Raw genomic sequence first — 21,039 nt, 5'->3', positions numbered from 1 at the left:
GTTTTATTTAAGTTGATTTTCTCCTTCAAGGATAAAGAACTTGTTACATAGTCTTGAAGAACTAACTTCATTCTCTCTCTACAGGTACATGGCTTATTCTGCACCCTGAAAGATTTAGCTATAACTGCTAGTGCAGATTGTAAGTTAACTGAGGGCAGACACTGTGTTCTGCGTCCCCAGCACCCAGCCCAGAGCTGGGTCACAACAGAGGCTCAGCTATTTGTTGAATGAGATGATAAAAGAATGACTTCCAAGAGAAAAATATATCCTAAAGTGGGCCAGACATTGTTATTCCCAAATGTAGTTCCCGAATGATTTATGCCTTCTGAATTTCTCATTCTATAATACAATAGGTTCTCTGATGAGAAATCCTAGCACAACCACCTAAACTGATGGAACCACAAAGAAGGAAAATAAGGAAGATTCTGCTCCATTTGTCATTCATTAAGACATATGATAAATTGCACGATAGATCCACATGTAATTCATCACTCCATTTGATGTTAGAAGCAAAATGAAGCATTATCTTGTACTACATGCAGAGCTCATATTTGCATTCCATAGACCAGCAAAATCCAACATGAATATATTATATTCAAGGGCACAATTTATGTAATCATGCCACTTAAGGAGCAGTTTAAAATAGCAAATAGAATCAAACTGTAGCACTCAGCATCCTTATCAAATGAAAATCACATACAAAAATCTGCTTTTTTCTTTTCAACTTCAGCTGCGGAGACCAGAAATAAATAGCTCCATCTTCTCTGATCATGATTAAGGTGTCATCAGGCACAGAGAGAATGCGCAGCACGGGCCCCCCGTATGACAGCTTCTGCAGCACAGCAGGCAGCAGGAAGGAAACCTCTTTCTGTCGCGCCAAAGCCCTGGCTTGCTCCAAATATTCTAGCTGCAGATATGTGCAGAAGCCATCCTGGAGAATAAAGAGCAGTTCATTATATACCCACCGCCTTTCTGGCTTTTCAAAATTCTCTTTGCCATTAGGGAATGGATAACTCATTTCTTGGACATGGCATAATAGTCAGCACATGAACTTGGTTCTCAAAACCTGGTAGGAAAGAAGTGGTGTGCCCTTCAGTGGGGCTGGCCACTCTGGGCTTCCTTCCTTCACTCACCATTTTTCTTTAAAGGTGAGAAGGAGGAGGAGGAGGAAGAGGAAGAAGAGGATTGTTGTTAGGAGTGTACCATGTTCTGTGCAACATGGTTCTTCATCTCAATTCTCACCAAAACTGTAGGAGGTAAGGTCTGCTGTTCACCCTATTTACAAATTTTGAAAACTCAAGTTTAGAGATTTTATTTATTTATTTTTATGTGGTGCTGAGGATGGAACCTAGGGCCTTGCTAGGCGAGCACTCTAACGCCGAGCCACAACCCCAGCCCTCAAGTTTAGAGATTTTAAATGACTTTCCTAAGATCAAACAACTAGCAAGTGCTGGTCAGAGGCTTGAGGTCTCATTGATTTGACTCCAAAAGTCTCTTTACACCAGGACATGTGCCTCATTTAGAATCTCAGCAGTGTACGTATGGGAAAGAACCCTGTGCTCAAAGAGGGGAGAAGGTGGGCAAGTCTTTGAACTTGGTAAATCATTTTCTGTCCCTGGAAGCTTCCCCTTTCTGTCCCAGAAATCCTGAATGTTCCTTTTTAAATCAGGTGAACACTTGTATTTGATTTGGCTGAGGAACTGGCCAAAGGCCTGAGTAGAGGTGATTTACTGCTGAATTTGTCCTTTTTGAGCTTCATTTGTCCCAGAAAAACGGAAGGACACTGACAGACACAATAGCCATGAATACTAACAGCAAATGCCTCAGCTCCTCACACTACCAAGTGGGTCAGAAAAATGATGATGGTGATATTTTGGGGGAATTTATTCTGTGACAGTCTCACTTCTAAATACTACGTGTGTTCACTGACTTGATTAGCAGCTGTAGCTACTCATAGGATTTCTTACTCACTGGTGTTTTTCCATTGGCTTTTGAGTAAAGTGGTAGACATGTCCTTCCAACCTTGGTTTTGGGATACCCTTCATGGAACCTGCCTCAGCTACTGAAACTCCTACCTAAACTACTGCAAGTGCAGCCGGACATCATTAGAATTTGAAAATTAGGAGCCAGCATGTCTCCTGGGTTCAACTTCCAGCTAGCAAAGATATTGAGGGGCAAACAGCACCTCAGAAAGGACCAAACTCAGGACTAAATGTTAGGCCCCTTCTCTGCTAACTTTAAATCAGATCCACAAAACATAACCCGACTTACCCACTGAATCCTGCCTACTGCGTCATAGTCGATTTTCATGAAAAGTTGTTCTATTTGTTCAGTACTCTAGAGAGGAAAAAAAATAAGTTTATAAACTTCACATGATTGTGGGGGAAAGGGGTGAAGAAGAATGAAGAAGAAGATCTTTGCTTTTTTCAATTTATGAATCTCATATTCAAAAAGTTGAATGCTCAAGGATCTCTGGATAGGACCATTCATCAGAACTCAGCTCGCTGACACCAAACTCTTGCCCAGAGAGAGACTTGGAGCTCCTAAGAATTTTATTTTTGATATTGAGCCCTAAGCAGCTCAGGAGGAACTGAATGGCTTGCAGTGCCGGGGCTTCCAGGAAGTCCCACTCCGCCCCGTCCATGTCAGCCAATGGACTGTGCTGAGGGCCCACTTTGAGATAAATAGCAAAGTGAACCCAGAGGTCAAGGATGGTGAGACACTCACTCGGATGTAGCCCAAGACAAAAAGATGAGCAAATTCTGAGAAGTATTTTCAATGAAAAGGATCATTCTCCGTGAGAGAGAATAGATTTCTTCTATGTGGCTATAGCAGGCAAGCAATAGATGCCCCGAGTCATCCCTGCCTCCTAGTACTCATGGCTTAGCTCACTTCTCATCTGGAGTAACTTGCTTATAGCCAGTAGAACACCTTGGTGTCAAGGGGCTGTCACTTCTGCCTTGCTAGAAGACTCTCTCCCTTGCTGGCTGTGATAAAGCCAGCTGCCAGATTCTAGCTGCCATTTGGAGAGGCCCAGGTGGCGAGGAACTCAGGGCAGCCCCTGGCCAACAGCTATCAAAGAGCTGATCCCTGGGCTCCTGAGCCCAACAACCTGGGACAATCTCATGAGCTTGGAAGCAGATCCTTCCTCAGTCAGCTTTTCAATGAGACCCACCAGCCCCATGAGATACTTCAAGGATCCAGGGAATGCTTGAATTCTTAACTTATAAAAACTGTGGAATAATAAAACATAGGTACTAAGTTTTTGACACTTTATTGTGGAGCCATGTATAACTAATACAGTGGCTCAAAAGTACATAAATTCAGCTAATGGGTAGAATGTCAATGACAACTCCTTTTAGCTCATATGGAGAAGAAATAAACCTAGAGCTTTCCAATCTTGAAATGGGCTGCCTTCCACGGTGCTGAGTTCTCCCTGGTTGAAGGTGATATTCTGGCTCGTGGCTTAACAGAGAAGAGAATTTGAGAATTAGGATAGTTATATATTAAGAATACTTACATGCATTAAATTATATATTAAGGAACTAAGGTCCTTCCGAACCTCAGGGTTCTATAATTTTATGATGTATCCAGAAAGTAGCTTTAACAGAGCTAGATCATATGTCTGTGCTGGGGAGTGTCTTATAAGGGGTGGGAGCATCTGCGTTTGAGCAGAAATAACAGTGAAATGGAGAAATGAGGAGGCCTGGTCTCTAAGAGATCAGGCGTTACCTCTTAGAGAGCCAACACCAGTACCAGGGACAGGGCCATGAAGAAAAATACTCTGGATGTGGGACCAAACTCAGTATCAGTTTCCTCTAAGTGAGTTTTCAATGGAGACATCACACTCCCAGGTTGACATGCCAGGCTTCAGGCAGTGCTGTGAACACAATATTTAACATACACATATATGTGTATGTATATATATATATATATATATATATATATTTTTTTTTTTTTTTTGTGGGGGGTGGTACCAGGGATTGAACTCAGGGTCACTCGGCCACACTGAACCACATCCCCAGCCCTATTTTGTATTTTATTTAGAGACAGTGTTGCTCAGGGCCTCCCTAAGTTGCTGAGGCTGTCTTTGAACTCACGTTCCTCCTGCCTCAGTCTCCTGAGCCCCTGGGAATACAAGTGTGCACCACCACATCTGGCTTCAGATATTTTTGAATGAATGTCCAAATAATCCCAAACTCCCAGAGGTGTGGCTCCAAGGGGAGCCTGGGATCAGAAATGGAACGAACACAGAAGAGCTCGGGGAGAGATAATCACAGACTGCCCTCAGGCTGCCCACCCAGACCACCCTGTGGCCATAAACCAGGGAGGCCTGTGGGTATGCCTGCGCACCCTGGAACTCTGGACAAGGCGACAGCAGCAAGGACCAGGCAGTATCATGAGCCTGTCAGAGGACAGGGGCCATCAGATGGGCTCTCCCTGGCCCTCCTGAACTCCGGCTTTGCCCAGAGACCCAGATTCTCCACCTAGCCCAGAGCTGGGAGCAGTGCATGTTCCTGCACAAACAGGCATGATTTTGTGGTCACCGAGGGATGCTGGACACACTTCAGTTGACTCCCTGAAGGAAAAGATTGAGCACCCAGGGTATGCCGAGCACTGTGGCAGGTGTATTTTCATGGCACTTATTGTCTAGTGAGGCCACAGACAAGTACATCCACTTAGAGGGCAATGTGATAAATTCAGGGCTACAGATAGCTGCAGCCTCTATTTGCTTATAAGGAGGAGCATCAGAGTATTTCAGGAAAGTGAGGACATCTTCTTGGCTTCCCAGGGGAATCATAGGGCTTGGTATGACCCCAGGCTGAGACCTCCATGCCTCCAGGTGCCACCAAAGTCTGAAATACTGATGCCAGGCATGCTCTTCCTGAGCGTAGCCTTTGATGTCCCCGTTTGTACTGAATTTTTACTAAGTCAGCATTTCATAGAAAGAGCAAAGGAGATGCGTCCTGGCTTTTAACAGGTACTAGAATATGAGATTCTCGAAGAGTGGAAAAGACGTGGTGTTAGTTGTTCCCCTTAGCATTCTTCCTTATAGTAGAGCACTCTGAGTTTTAGCTTGGCCATCATTTCCTAGAACAGACCACACTTGCCTGCCTCCTCTTCAGTTAGATATGACACGTGATTCATATCTGATTAACACGTGAAAAATGCGAGTGTCGTGGACAGCTTTGGGGAGTTGTCCCTCTTCCTGCTGGCTGGAAGGAGAACATGTTGACTGGAGTCTGAGCAGCCATCTTGGGCCATGAGGATGAATCTACATACTAAGGGTAATAGGATAAAGGAGGAGGAGGAGGAAGAGTATGGCTCCCCCAAATTTCATGAAGACACCTGAATCCTGACTTTCTACATGATAGAGGAAAATACTTCTCTCTCATGATTTAGTGGCTGAGGGTTTTCTGTCACTACAGTCAAACCAAATCCTATCATAATGATCTCCAGTGTCACACTGGAGATCAAATCCCGAATCTATTCCTTGGTTGCCAAGGAATTTCAGATAAGTTACTCAGATTCTCTAAAACTCTTTTCTTTTCAGCTTTCAAATAAGAATGTCTTCTAAACAGGTCTATTCTGCAATCCCGGAGGCTTATGGAATAAAATACATGAAGATCCTAAGGCAGTGTGAGCAGACAGAAATCAATAACTGTTAAATAAGTGATAAAAAAATGGTTTCATGCCTCCGCGGTGATGTACTGAGTAAAATCTTGCTTAGTACAAGTGGTCCCAGGTAAAGGGATGTGTGTCTTGGTCCCTCATCAGGGTGATTGGTGGAGGTATCATGGAGGTGCTTTTCTCTGGGTTTCTGCAAATGCTGTTCCCTCTGCCTGGAAGCCCTCACCTCCCTCCCTCTCCCTCTTTTATGGAGCGATTCACTTCACCCCTTAGAGCCCAGCACAAGGGTCATGCAAGAGGGCCAGGGGCCCTCGTGACTCCCTTGTCTGGTTGCATGCTCCCAGACCACCTGCGTTCCATTCTGCAGCAGATCTGCCCTCCCCGAGGCCAGAGACCATGGTCCTGATGGGCTCCGCGTCACAGGGGCTGAGAGTAAGCCTGCCCCTGTGGACATTTATATAAGGAGCGAATGAACGAATGGGGGAATAAGTAGATAATTAGGTAGGCACGGGTTCTAAAATTATAGGTCATTAGACTGCTTTGGTTTAAAAGGTCTATCTGGGATGTTGTTAAAACACCTGATAATTTATCTATTTAAAACATTCCTCTCCCTTTCCAATGGAAATTTTGGTTTTAGCATTGCACACATGGAGGTTCTACGATCTGAAGGCTCCTTTGCCAAAAATATTCATATGTTGAAATCCTAACCCCAAGGTCATTAGGAGGTGACCTTTGGGAGGTGATTAAGTCGTGCAGCCAGAGGCATCACGAGAGAGGCCCCAGAGAGACCCCTGACCCCTTCTACCATGTGGGGACACAGCCAGGTTCTCTCTGTGAACCAAGAAGTGGGCCCTCACTATACAATAAGTGTGCCATCATCCTGGACTTCCAGCCCCCAGAACTGTGAGAGGTGTCTGTTGTTATAAGCCACACAGCCCAAGGTATTTATGATGGGAGCCCAAGTCGACTAAGGAAGCAGAGTTTTCAAAAACAGATGTGACTTAACATTCCCTTCCCATAGTAGGTATGATGCTGAGCACATCTGAACTTCTACGATGGCCATCAGATCCTGGGACCTTGCCCTTGGAAGGGGCAGCTTTTGACTTCATCAGTCCTACATGACAAGGGTGTATTTTTGTTCAAACTCCAGGGACAGGTTTATAGAGTAGAGCTTCATCTTAAACAATTTTTTTCTGTAATTTAAGACATAATCGTGAAACTCTGACAAATAGAACTTAAGTAGCTTATACCTTTATAATATGTATTTTATCTTATGAGAAACACCTTACTTATTAAGATTTCATATTCTGGGCTAACCAAGATGGTAGAGAGAGTGTTTAAAATATTTAATTCCAGCTGGTTAGGGGATAGGGGACCTGCCCAAATTTTGGGACAAAAACATGTGTACAAATAACCAGTCATGGAATAATCGTCTTTTCTCCTCTTTAAGAACAGTCTCTAAATGTCTTGTTGGTCTTGTATACTAAGTAATTTGAAAATATCTTTCCATATAAATTGTTCAGTAAATCACATAGCTTACAGAGGAAGTGATCTTATAGATTGATCATCAAACCTAATTGGTTCACATGGTTAAAGCTTTGACTGTGGCCTCAACGACCCAACATTTATAAAACCCACTTACTTTCTTCGGTGACCTCATACTCTGCTTCATTATGCATTTGAAAGTTTCCATATCGAGCAGTTGTCTTCCTTTCTTTGCATGCTCCTAAGGGGGGAAAAAGAATTAACTATGAACATACAGTCATTGTATTTTGTTTAGTCTAGGAGAAGGAGTCCGAAGAATTGAATGTCTAATTAGACTTACCTAAACTCTGTCAACTTGTATCAGGTTCTCTCTTTTGTTCATTTCTCTGAAGCACCCACAATTTGTTTCTAATTCCATTAAGAAGTGACAATCAAAAAAAATTTATTCTTTCACTGCTATTTTATTTAAAAGGATTGCACTTTGTTACTGAAAAAATCAGCTGTCGAAAAGGGAGTCAGGTTACCTCCAGGAATATTTTTAAAGTTTACCTTGTCAATTCCTACCTGAAAGAGTGCATTTAAGTTTTGTAGCTCTTCAAGGGTCAACTGATGTTCAATCTCATGGAAACAAAAAGAAAATAAATTAAAATCACACAGTGCTAATAGTAATGCCTATAAAATATACTTTTTAGAAACTCATAATTTCTCTTTATAAAGCCAATGACCACCCAAGTAACAGATTATTTTAACCTTCATATTTCAAGTCTCTACTCCAATTTGATTTATTTCTCTGCCCCCAAATTCTGGGGTATGGTTGGCTGGACTGGGCTGGAAAGAAGAAGGAGGTGGAGAGTGAGTGGGAGGTGAGACCGGATAGGATAGGGGTTGACTTGGGAGAGAAAAGAGGAGGGAAAAAAATCAGGAACTGGACTAAAATGAGAAATGGGAGACTGAACATATTTTGCCACATCTTTTTCCAAACACTCTAGGGACATAATTCTTGTCCAGGTCCTTGCGTTAAAGCTTGCTCTGCCCATCCCACCCCCACCCCCGAAGCTGAACCAAGGAGTATCTTGGATGAACTGAGGGGCCATCTCTTTTTGTGGGGTAAATTTTCTGAAGCGGTGGCTGGATGCTACTCTTGGTGTTCCTTTTTAGTCACCTGTCCTTTGCTTGATAAGAGATCATAGAGGACATCTTCACACAATGGTTTCTTAGTTACTATCTCAAGAATTTGACTTTTAGCAATGAAAATCCCCAAACTACTGGCTTTGAAGTTAAACACAATATTCTTGTACTATCTCATGAGGCCTAAAACAGGAAAGGAGGAAATTAGCTTTTCCCCCAATAGGATCACCTTCTGAAATTCCTATGTACCAGCCTCCAACGTGGCAGCCTCTTCTGTAAAACTCAGACTGACCCCAAGCTACAGGGAGATCCACCATTTTGTAGAATGGAAGCACCTTTCAAATGCTCTCTTGGATGATCTCACAATTGCTTTTGAACTTGCTTTCATGGAGGAACTGTAATGCCAAATTCATGGGACCCCAATAGACCTCCAGGAGCCAAATCTGATGCAATCACACAAGAGTCTTTATTGCAAGCTGGAGCCTGAACTCAATCATTTCCGACGCAGCGGTCCCAGGGAGTGACCCTTTGTTCAGTGAGATTTTATAGGTTTTTGGGGATACTCTATGCGTCACAACATCACACAGCAAATCATTTTACACCGTGGGAAAGTCAAACAATAACTCTTAACCTTGATTTTAGCAAGTTCACTGGCAGGAACAAGTTGGGTAAGGGTGATTGGTTAGTACAAGAGGGGGATTCGTTTGAACTGATTGGTTTAAGCCTCGAGGGGTGTATGTGCTGAACTACATGGTTTCCCAACATGTTATCAACCACCATAAACTACTGGGAGGGTCATCTGGCATCCCAGGTATTTTCCCTGTCTCATGCTGATTGGTGGTTGCTAGGGGGTTGCTACAGGTCCCCAGCTAGCCTGACTGAGTCAGGGACACCTGGCACAGCAGATCTCTCCTGTTATTTACAGACAAACAACTCAGCAGGAGTGCTCTGTGGGTTTTTCCAAGGACAAGGGACACGTCCCCTTCCTTGGACAGGCTTTGCTCTGAGGTAGAGGCTGGTTTCTCAAAAATGGAGTCACACGATGTGAGGGGGAAAAAAAAAGAAGTAGGTCACATTAGATTGGGTAGAGAGAAGTGATGGGAGGGAAGGGGAGGGGAAGGGGGGAATGGAAGGGCAGCAGAATAAAATAGACATTATTATTGCTGTGGGTATATATGTGACTGCATGACCAATGTAATTCTGCAACCTGTACACTCAGAAAAAAAGAAATTATATCCCATCTGATTCAAATGTAAAAAAAATTAAAAAAAAAATGGAGTCACATCAGTTTCTCAGAACAAAGTTGGAAACCCAGTTCTAGACTGGAGAAACAGCCAACCTGAAGTCTATTCTGAACATGTCCCTGTTAGGATTCTTCTGGCAAACCTGAACCCAGGAGCTAATTGTCACAAGTTGACTGGAGGAAAGAGCTCGACAGTATTTAAACACAGGCAAAAGAGGATTCCATCAAACCACGGGGCCCTTTCCATTAATAGACAGAAGACATTACCTCTAAACAAATTCCCAGTTTTCTCTGACCAAACCTTCTCCAGGATCCACAAAATCAGATCCAAGTTTACTAGGCTCATACCACACAAAGAGGAATACAGCTGGTAGCCGAAATTTAACAAGAGCGCCTCTGGGAGAACACCTGTGACTTCCCCTCCTGGGCCCTGGGTGTGAATTTGCAGGTGAAACAATTTTTTTTTTCAGGTGAAACAATTTTGTTTAAGAATTTGAAAATTATTTTCCTTAAAACTGGGAAGTTATGGGAAAGGCATGCTATAATCTTAGTTTTCACAGAGTACTTTCCCAAACATTGTACATTCTAAATATACAATAGGAATGCTTCATCTGTACATAAGTTACATAAGACTGATTTGTTTCTAAACTACCCAAGTGATTAGATTTGCACCAAGCAATCATTCTGCCAGTGGCATGCACCTGTAGTCCTAGCTACCTGGGAGGCTGAGGCGGGAGGACCCCTTGAGCCCAGGAGTTCAAAGGCATCCTGGCAACATGGTGAGATCCTGCTTGGAAAAATGAACCAACAAAAACACACTGTATATGTTGTCCTCCCCCCAAACTTTTATTTTCCCACCATTCTCAAATATCTGTTTCTCGAAGATGAATATTTTCTGTAATATTATATTGTAATAATTATTTGTTCATGAACCAGCTCATGATGTGACATTGGCCTCTCAACTTTATTTTCATTACTGAAAGAAGAACAATTAACAACAACAATAACAACCCCCAAAATTGCCCTATCTCCCAGGAGGGGGCTCCCCAAACCAGAAAGAGACGAACAACTCTTCACTCAATAGATTTCCTGGAAATGCAGCTAAGAGAATGGAGTGAAAGCCATCATTAATAATAGTAATGAAGGGCAAGAAATTAAAGCCAGTGTGATTATATAATTCATAAAGGGCTCCACGGTAATTTCCATCTAAGCATAAAATGTGACTTAAAAGCCTTCCTTTTTCCCTTTACGACTCCCCAGAGATGGCCCCAACAGATACCACCTGCCCAGCACCTCCACTTCCAAGGCTTGAGGGGACTCACCCAACACCCTCCAGGCCAGGCAGGGCTTGGTTGGGCTCTGTCTTCTGCTCATCTTTGCCTCCTGACTATACAGAGCAAAGCTCCCTGCCTCCCCTTGTCCCACTGTCCACAAAAACATAGCCATGGATGAAAGGTAACTATAGAAGATGTCAGGCTCCATCGGCCTCCCAAACTATGTTAACTGAGTTTCCACTGCACGGAAGAAAACAGTTCTTAAATCTCACAGACCTCATCAAATTTTCATATGTCACGGTGGAGAGGGAAAATCCAATGATCATTAGCCAAATTCTTTTGAAAAGGCAGCCATAGAAATACGTTTTGGAGAAACAACGACTACAAAACAGGGCCATTATGGTGCTTTTCCTTGCAAATATAAATCAGGCCTTCACATAATTGCATGTTTTTAAGGCAAATTTGGAACACAAAGCAGAGAAAACATATGTCCCTTCTGGGTACTCCTGTGCTTGGCAGGGCTTGAAATTTTGTAACTGCCATCGATAGCAAGTCACATTGTATCACTAAAAAGCTTGAATGACTTGTTTTCCTACAAATAAAAACAGAGGGAAAAGCCTGACTATTTTATATCCAAACAATCATAGCGCTATAGTGACAATCATAAATAATTCAGCCTGCGATGGTGGAGTTGATTTTTAAAGATATTATCTACTGCCAAGCAATGCATCTTGTTTCATTCAAAGGCAATTTCCTAGAGAACTACCTGGATAATTCCCTAATATGCTACATTAGCGGGGATTCACAGAGCTATGATTCTGCTTGTCCTCACACCGCAGTCTCCCCAAAGCGAGCGGGTTTTATGATTAGAGTGGTTTTCCCATAAGGGTTCATTTGCCTGCTGGTTGCTCATTTGCATTGCAAATGAGCTCTCCTATTGTTACAACCCAACATTTCTTTGCTTCCCCTGTAAGAGTCTCCTCTGTCGGGGTGGTTTACAGATAATTTCTCCTTCACGACAAGGGAATTGACTAATTAATCGAATAAAGTATCCCTTTGAAAATCTATTTCTTGAGTGGCTGTCTCTACAGCTTTTGGGAAAAAAAAAATCTATCCAGTGTCCTTAAGAGTATTAGAGACTAGCTCTCAAAAGCCGGGAGATGGGGTGGGGGTGGGGGACTCTGGGTTGAAATTTGGAGGATTCTATGGCCAATTCTTGATAAAGAAGAACATAGGGAGACTCCAGGGATTCTTCAGTGAACTTAGATCATTGCTAAAGTTTGGCTCTGAAATGTCCCCCTTGGGGGACATTTAAAGGCTTGGCCCCAAGTCCATGGCACTATTTGGAGGTGTTAGAACCTTTAAGAACTGGGGCCAGGGCTGGGCCCAGGTCAGAATGCTGGCACAGCATGCTAGAGGCCCTGGGTTCAATCCCCAGCACCCCTCCACACACACACACACACACACACACACGCACACACAGAGCTGGGTCCTAGGTCATTGTGGGTGTACTCTTGAAGCTGGCTGTTGAGACTTTGGCCACTTCTTTCCTCTCTCTTTGCTTTCTGGCTGCCATGACATGACCAGGCCTCCTCTGGTCACCACCATGATGTAGTTTGCTATCACAGACCCAGAGCAATGGGCCAATCATCCATAAACTGAAACCTCAGAGACTGTGAGCGTAAATAAATCTTTCCTCCTTTTAAGTTGATTATCTCAGGTTATTTTGTTGCAGTGATGGAAAACTAACTGACACAATTGCGAAAACACCTGTGTAAAAACAAAAACCACAAAGAAAAAACACCCTCATATCAAAAAGTAACAAGAGGGCTGGGGATGTGGCTCAAGCGGTAGTGCGCTCGCCTGGCATGCGTGCGGCCCGGGTTCGATCCTCAGCACCACATACCAACAAAGATGTTGTGTCCGCCGAGAACCGAAAAATAAATATTAAAAAAAAATTCTCTCTCTCTCTCTCTCCCCTCTCTCACTCTCTCTTTAAAAAAAAAAAAAAGTAACAAGAACAAAAAAAAAAAAAAAAAAAAAGAAAAGAAAATCAAACAAAACAAAAGACCACAATAAGCTGAGGTTTTAAGAAGACACTGTCTTTTCTGCTATGTTCGGTGCCAAAACATCAGTAACATGGCTTTGACTTTAAAAGAATTCATGCAGGCTTAGGCAGCCCTCCTGCTAATATTTAACTTTTATTGAGTTTCTTATGTTCCAGGTGCTAAGTATTTTACATGCAGTTTTCCATTAATGCTCACAATAATTCTGTAGGAAAGAGTCTATTATTTTATACATCAACAAACGGAGGCTCAGAGAGGTGCGTGAACTTGCCCAGCTTCCCACAGCTAGTGTGTGCTAGAATCAGGACCCCTGGCTCTTCTTTCTGCCCTCCAGCCTCTCCCTTAGGCCTAAAGGGGTGGGATAGACAGCTCCAAGGAGAACACAGCTGAGGGACAGCCATGGAGGACTGTGGACTTCAAGTCCTCTAAGACATCCACTATCACTTGGGTTTCAACCCTCAATGCTGGTCCCCTAAAAAACAAACTTCCAATTCCTCTTTGCTTGGGAGCATACTTTCCATGTTCTTTTAAGATGGCTAAAAGTACTGGTGACCTTTGAAAAGTCACATCCTTCCCCTTCCCTGGCAAATATGTAAGACTCCATACCATCGGCCTAGCTCAGAGCTTTAGGAAGCTTTTGAGAGGATCCAGATGAGCTGTTAAGGAGCAGCTTCGGCACTTCTCAACTTGCTTCCCCAAATTAATCTGAAATGGCTGTGTTGCCGCTTTTCCAACTGCTTAGGGGTATTCTGTGGCCTCTTGGTGGCTGGAAAAAGAGGGAGCTGTACCTCCTCCAGTCTTATCAAATAGGTACGGCAAGGCTCACCCTGCATGTGCACGCCATCGACTGCCGTCGTGAGGACTATGTTGAGAAGGACGCAGAGGCAGTCCTCACACTGGGCAGGGGAAATGCCACAACGGATTGGACTGTCCATCATGGGCCCTGGAGGGAGGACTGGGGACATGGGCCCTGATGTGGCAATGAGGAATGACAGAGTCATCCTCCTTCCTTCACCCTGGGAAAACTGAGGCCCAGAGATGACTAGTGGCTTGTTTAAGATCCCACTGACCATCAGCAGCACAGAGCCTTGTTCCTTTCTATGTTAGAAATGGACCAAGTTCTTGATCTTGGAACAAGTGGATGGATTGAACCCCTCCTGGGAGGTTTCCTCACGCCCTCTCTCCAACCATGGCACCCAGCCCTGTCCTGCCAGGACTCGCCAGCTGACTACACCTGTGCCCGCATCCCTTTTCTTGGGAGGGAAGGAGGTGGACCAGCACTGTATCAAACTCCTGCCTGTCTCTCTGATGCCAGGGTTGGGATCTAGGGTACAGTAGGTGCTCAGAAACACCCCAGCTGAGCTGCACTAAACTGAATTCATGCTTCTGGGTTTTAGTTTATCTCTAAGAGAAGGAAATGACGCCTGGACATTTCCAGGTTTAAAAATTGATTTCTAAGCACCGTCAATCAAACCTGACTTCCTACAACGTAGGTGGGTGCTACAGTGTGGATATGAGCTATCCGCCAAAGGTTCATGTGCTGGAAACTTGGTCCACAATATGGCAACATTGGGTGATAAAATTTTTAGGAGGTGAAACTTTTAGAGGTGGGGCCCAATAGAAGGTAATGAGGTCATAGGGGTGCCACCTTACAATGCAGCTAACTGCCTTTACAAGACACTGGGGCTATAGCATTTGAGTTTTCCAACCACTAGAATCATGAACCAAAAAAACCTCTTTTCTTTCTGCATTACCCAGTATCAGGTATTTTGTTACAGTAACACAAGACAGACTAAGAGAGTAGAATCACCAGCCACTACATGTGGTGCTTAACTGTGTCAAGAATGGTCATCAAGGGCTGGGGATGTGGCTCAAGTGGTAGTGCGCTCACCTGGCATGCGTGCAGCCCGGGTTCGATCCTCAGCACCACATACAAACAAAGATGTTGTGTGTCCGCCGATAACTAAAAAATAAATATTGAAGGATTCTCTCTCTCTCTCCTCTCTCACTCTATCTTTAAAAAAAAAAAAAAAAAAAGAATGGTCATCAAGTTGATGATCTTCCCACAGACTGTTCCAGATGTTCAACTGCACCTGCACTCCTGTCCATTTAGGTACTCAGCCTTGCTGAAATACAAAAGTGTCTGCAAAAGTAAATGTAAATTATCAATCTGTTACCCCAGACTGAGAAAGAAACTTCTAGAACTTTTCCTGGGAGCAGGCCCTGAAGAAGGGAGGAGTACTATATGAAGGAACCAGCCCAAGGGGGTGGAGAAACAAGTTTTGGGTCCTCAGAGGTGAAATGAGTCTGGAGATGCTGGTAATGAGCATGTAGCAGCTCACACATTAGCCAGTCCTGCTGCCTGGTCCACCCCCAGGGCTCTTTCCCACTGTCTGTCAGCAAATAAATGAGTGGGAAAGCTGAGGATATCTTCGTCTCCTATACTCAAAGCCAATATTCTGCTCTATGAGCAATGCTGGCTCTTGTATGTTCTAACGCAAATTAAAAATAGCTGCCGGGTGCCTATTTTTCTGCAGTTGATTTAAACGTGCCAATTTCAGGCCATCCTTTCACTGTGAAATGGAATCATCCCACACCCTCTTACATAGCCTGGACTCTGCACTAGCCCACACATACCTCACACCAAGAGCTTCAGATCCCATCACCCTTCTGACAGGGCAAAGAAGAGTCTCAGGCCTTAGAGGCACCCTGCCAAACCCAGTCCAGTCAACAAGCAATGTAGCTTGGAGAACCTTGTTCCCTGTACTGGTTAATCCAATTAGCAAGGGATCAAGGCCCAGGCTGGGTTACTTCCACATTTTGGCTATAGTGAATAATGGTACTATGAACAGGATTATTCAGGTATCTCTTTGAGATCCTGACTTCAATTCTTTTGGGTTTATACCCAGGGTAGAATTGCTGGATTATATGATACTTCTATTTTTTAAAATTGTAGGAATCTCTATGAAGTGTCAGTTGCACAAGATTCATTGCACAAATATCTGCTCCATGGTACAGTATAATGCCTAGAGTCAACTATACTGCATTGTGCACTAGAAGTTTCGGGGGATTTTATGCTCAGAGTTCTTACCATGCACATAAATGGGGCACAGGTAAGGAAGTGTTGGTGACCTTCAGAGGAAATGGGTACATTTATTACCTTGATGGTGGTGCTAGTTTCACAGGTGTAATCATATGTCCAAATTCATCAAATTGTATATTTTGAGCAGGTGCAGTTTACTGTACATTAATTATATGTCAACAAAGCTATATAAAAAACCACCAGGCTGACTACCAAAAAAAAAATTGCATCCTGATCTACAAAATGCCCCACAAAGGTCTGCCATCCTCTGAAGATTACCAGAACTTCCTTACTTAACCCCAGACTACAGAGGTTTTCAAGGCCAAAGGGAAGAATGGAATAGAACCTCTGTGGATGCCTTCTGTATGTGCTAACTCAAGAGGTGATCAGAAGTAGATTCCCTTGAGGGTCCACTGTGGCTGGAAGTCTCATCATGTGAAAGCAACGGGCTTCAGATTATTTTTTTGTATTACCACCCATTTCACATCATGACTCAACACTCAGAAAACAAAGTTTCACAAGATGCTGCTTACACTTGGGCTGGGAGATGCACCCTAACATTAACTGTTGTCTGAAACTGTTCTACATGCCAGTCATATCCCAGCAAGTCAATTTCTTGACCCCACTGATCTCCCCCTGTTGATATATTGTCCTCTAAAGAAAAAAAAAACACCTAATTCTTACCTCCTTATCATTGTTCAGCATGGACCTTCTTTCTACTCCCCAGACCCCATGTACTTCTCACCATAGTAGAAAATTCCCTAGCCATAAGATGGATATAAGTTGTCTCCTGAAAGCTCATGAGTGAGAAAATGCAGGAGTGATCGGAGGTGGAATGAGAGCTGTAACCTAGTTGGTAGATTGATCCATTTGGTATGTTAACAATTTGAAAGAACTACTGTACTGGGTGGTAAAGATAGGCAAGTTGGATGTGACCAGAGGACACAGGTCCCTGGGGACGTGCCTTTGCGGTTTACATTTTATTCCTGGTGCCTTGACATCCCTCTTGACCACCATGAGCGCAGGGCAGCCCTCCTCAGCCGGCTCTTCCACCATGATGCTCTATCTCTCCTCAGGAGTGGAGAAGTCAGCCCACCAGGGTCTGAACCTCTGAGCCAAAATAAACTCTTCCACCTCCCAGTTATTCTTGCCTGGTATTTTGGTCACAGCTATGAAAAGCTGACTAACACACCATCCCTCAAGGCCCACATCCAGTGTCACCTTCTCTACGAAGCCTTTCATGTCCCCCAAGGCAGAAGCAGCTTCCCCCTCATATCTCCATTAGGAGCATGTGACTTTGGACATAAGTTTTCCTCTCCTACTGAGTTCCTGCTCCTGAAAAATTACCATGAGCTCATCTTCTGCACAGATTTCTGCCCTTTCTGGGTTATTACTATTTTTCTTTAAATAGCCTTGCTTATTTTACATACTATATTCTTTAGCTTCATTCTAAGTAGGAGTAAACATGAAATCCTATATTTGATGTACTTGTTATATTGCTAGAGCACGTGAATACAAATACACTATTATTTTTTAAAAAAATCTCATCATGGTACTACCCAAAAACATTACCTTTGAGAAAAAACTGCTAGCTAGGTAAAGCCTCCAGGGGCTAGATTTTGTTAAGTTTGAGTTTTCTCCAGGGCTCAGTTCATGATATTGCTCCATAAATATCAAGTGAAATGGATCACTGGAATTGATTTATATCCATTACCTATTATCATGACTCTGATTCATCCCAAGGGTAATTGCCACCTTGGAAAGAAAAACCTGGAATTGAAAAAGAATTGGACATTGAAAATGTTGATAGGCCTGGGAAAGAGAGAGAGGAAACATGTAGAAGCCAGGTGTGATGTGACAGATGCTCTTCAAGGTGTGCCAGGGGAGGGAGATGGTTACAGAACAGCAGAGGTTAGGACCTGGCTGGGAGGAGACCACCACACACCTGAGAGGGACCCCAGCTTTACACTGGGTCCATGCGGTGACTGACCTCCTGGCCATGTCTGGGAGATTCCAGCCCAGTCCAGAGCCCTGCCTGAGAGTCCACCCTGGCCTGCAAATGTGGTGCCTGCTCGCAGCCCTCTTACCTTTTCAGTCCTCAGCCTCTGCTCCAGGTCTGTGTGGTGTGAGGGTGTCTTCTTCCAGGCCAGCTCTTCCAAACCAGTGGAGTGACTGCGCATGCTCTGCCGCGTGAGGCAGGCCCGCAGCAGCCAGGTCGGGGGTTGGGCTCCAGGCCACCCCTGCTCCTCCCCAGGCGGAACTGCAGCTGGACACGTGTGAGCTCGAAGCACGATGGGCTCCCCCAGGATCCCGACTGGGCTCAGGATGCTGTGTGGACCCCACCCAAAGATGGGAACCATTAGGGCTCTCTGGAAGGGACCACTCCACTCCTCATGCAATTCTCATGAATAGCCTAGAGGTTACCTTCCCAGAGATGACTCCTAAAGATAAGAGAAATTTTTTTTGAGGTGTGAGCAGACCCTCTCTCTTACTTGGCCAAGTTGGGAAATGAAGTTGAGCCCTTCCCACCTGCTTTAAGAAAAGAAAAAAGAGCTAGATGTGGTTACTGCACACCTGTAATCCCAGTGGCTCGGGAGGCTGAGGCAGGAGGATCACAAATTCAAACCAGTCTCAGCAAAAGCAAGGCACTGAGCAACTCAGTGAGACCCTTTCTCTAAATAAAAAACAAAATAGGGCTCAGGGGTCATGTGTCTCTGAGTTCAATCGCTGGTACTCACCCCCCAAAAAAAGAAAGAAGAAAGAAAGATGAGAAAAGAAATGGGAGCTGGGGACATAGCACCCCTATATATATCTAGTAGGTGGAGAGCTTGCCTTCCATGCACAGGTCCTGGGTTCAATCCCTAGCACCACAAAAAAGAGGGGAGTTAACACTCATCCCCCTAAGTATTTTCTGTTCTGAACACACAAAGTAATAAGGAAGCATGAAAGTATTAAGGCAGAATTCATGGATATGAAGGATTGTCTGCAACAAAGAAAATCTGACATGCACTTCATGATAATTTTTATTATAGTACATGGTAATTAGATATAAATGACAGGATGTTTAAGCAATAATCCAAATTACTGTTAATTTTATAATAGTATTATGGGGACTGATGAGGAAAATCCCCAAAGGTGCTGTCAGTTGCTGATTCTTCCATGTGAATATTTCCATCTTAAGGAAATAGACCCAATAATAGATTTTAGACCTCTTTTCTTAAGCCCTGAGGATTTTTGTATCTATACTTAGAGTGTCACCTGCTAGTCCCTTGTTTAAACTTCATCCACTTAAAGATCTTGTTTGCTGTATCCTTTGGAAATACAGAAAATTTGGAGGACTGCATCTCTGGTTGCAAAATAAGGCAAAAGAAGTTTGTCATCTCATTTTATCTTGCCCATAATTTTGACTCTGGGGAAAGTAACAGAGGGTAGACCAGTTATCCCTCCAAGAGGCTTGACTGAAGGCTAGAACAATGGTCTTCTGTTCTCTGTCATAAGGAGGACTGCCATTTTCAGGGGTCAGGATTATTAGGTGATTAAGAGTGCTTAATTAGAGAGTAGGCTCAAAGGCCTTAAAACCCAGATGATACTTGGATGCTGAAGAAAATAATAGATACTATAGACTATGAAACTCTTTGAAGACTTTCTTATTAGTGCCCTGAAATTTTATTTCATTGGGTGCGTAGAACATTGTCTGCCTGGAAGAAAGACCCCATCACTAATGGCACACTCTACACACCAACAAGCCCAAACAGGCTTTTCTGGGGTCAGGTGAAGGGGAGGAAAGAACACCAGAGATGCACTGAGTGGAGCAGGATTTGGATGAGTGGGAGAGAAAGGGGAGGAAGGTTGATTTTGCAGCATGCAGCATTTAAATGGAGCACTGTGGGCAACCAGAATGAGACCCATGATCCTCTACAGGATGGGGGCTGCCTGGGAGAGAGAGAGAGAGAGAGAGAGAGAGAGAGAGAGAGAGAGAGAGAGAGAGAGAAAGAGAAACAGTGTATCTCCTTTTGACCTTGGTCAGTATAGAGAAGAAGCTGTATGGCTAATAGTACTTGATGTCTCAACTGCGAGGCAGAGATCATCACAGTGTCTACTTTGTAGAGTGAGAAGTAAAACAAAGGCTACATGTGTCCAGTATTTAGAGCAGTACATGTTCTGTGCATTTTAGTCATTGTTACAGTTTGTATCTTGAATGTCCCTCAAAGGCCCATGTCCCTTAAAGGCTTACGTGTTAAAGGCTTAGTTACCAGCCTGTGGCACTATTGGGAAGTGGTGGAACCTTTAAGAGGTGGGGCCTAGTGGAAGGAAGTTATGTTATTGGGGTTTCACCCTTGAAGAGGATATTAGAAAACATTCTCTCTCTTGTTTGCTGGTTGCTATGAGGTGAGCAGCTTTTCTCTACCATGTGCACCCCTGCTATAATGTACTGCCTCACTACAGGACCCAGAACAATAGTCAACTGTCTATAGGTTGAAACCTCTGAAATAGTGAGCCAAAATAAACCTTTCTTCCTTTTTAAGATAATTAGCTCAGGTATTTTTGTCATGGTGACAGAAATATTATTACTATTATTATTATTATTATTATTATTATCATCATCATCATCATCATCATCATCATCACCATTTTTAGGCCAGAATTGTCTTTGGCTGTTTTATAAGAGACAGGGCAAATGCCTTGTATAGATAAAAAAGTATAGATACAAAATTCCTCAGTGCTTAAGAAAAGAGGTCTAAATGTGACTCTCTTGCCCACAAGACAGGTATAAAGGATGTCCACCAATCTGAGGTCTATTGAAAAAATGAGCTGGGATGGCATGAGTCTTTCTCTTGGTGTTTTAACTAGTACCTGTGAAAAGTGTTCAGGGGATGGTAGCAGCAGAAAAAAGCAGACACAGGAATGAACTGAGTTGTATGAACAGTGGGCTCCAGAGGAGATATTTTGAGCTTTTGTTTCCTGGATCTTAGGTATCCTCTGAATCCAAAACTATTCCTTAGGAGCCAGCCCGAGACAGCTTCCTCTTCTAAGATTACCATAAGATTTTCTGTGAAGTGGGCCACCATGTCTTTGGCTCCAGGGTTTGCCCCTGGTGGCTTGAGCCACCTCAAGGGTGTTTCTATTCCT

The 21,039-nt window shown here is 43.6% G+C and overlaps 1 protein-coding gene across 1 annotated transcript in view; it reads right to left on the bottom strand.

Annotated features, from left to right (window-relative positions):
* LOC308646091 (cilia- and flagella-associated protein 337-like) overlaps nucleotides 1-18,269 on the bottom strand; it is a gene marked incomplete at both ends in the record, with an annotated part of 119,530 nt that extends 101,261 nt beyond the window's left edge. Inside the window, one exon of the mRNA XM_081288659.1 lies at nucleotides 17,997-18,269. Within this exon, the coding sequence (XP_081144785.1) occupies nucleotides 17,997-18,269 (273 nt within the window). The remainder of the gene's footprint in view (nucleotides 1-17,996) is intronic.
* Nucleotides 18,270-21,039: the final 2,770 nt, after the last annotated feature.

The sequence above is a fragment of the Spermophilus citellus genome, assembly GCF_964194105.1.
Source record: "Spermophilus citellus genome assembly, chromosome: 1".
In the NCBI taxonomy this organism is placed as follows: Eukaryota; Metazoa; Chordata; class Mammalia; order Rodentia; family Sciuridae; genus Spermophilus; species Spermophilus citellus.
This window is presented reverse-complemented; position numbering and strand designations above follow the sequence as displayed.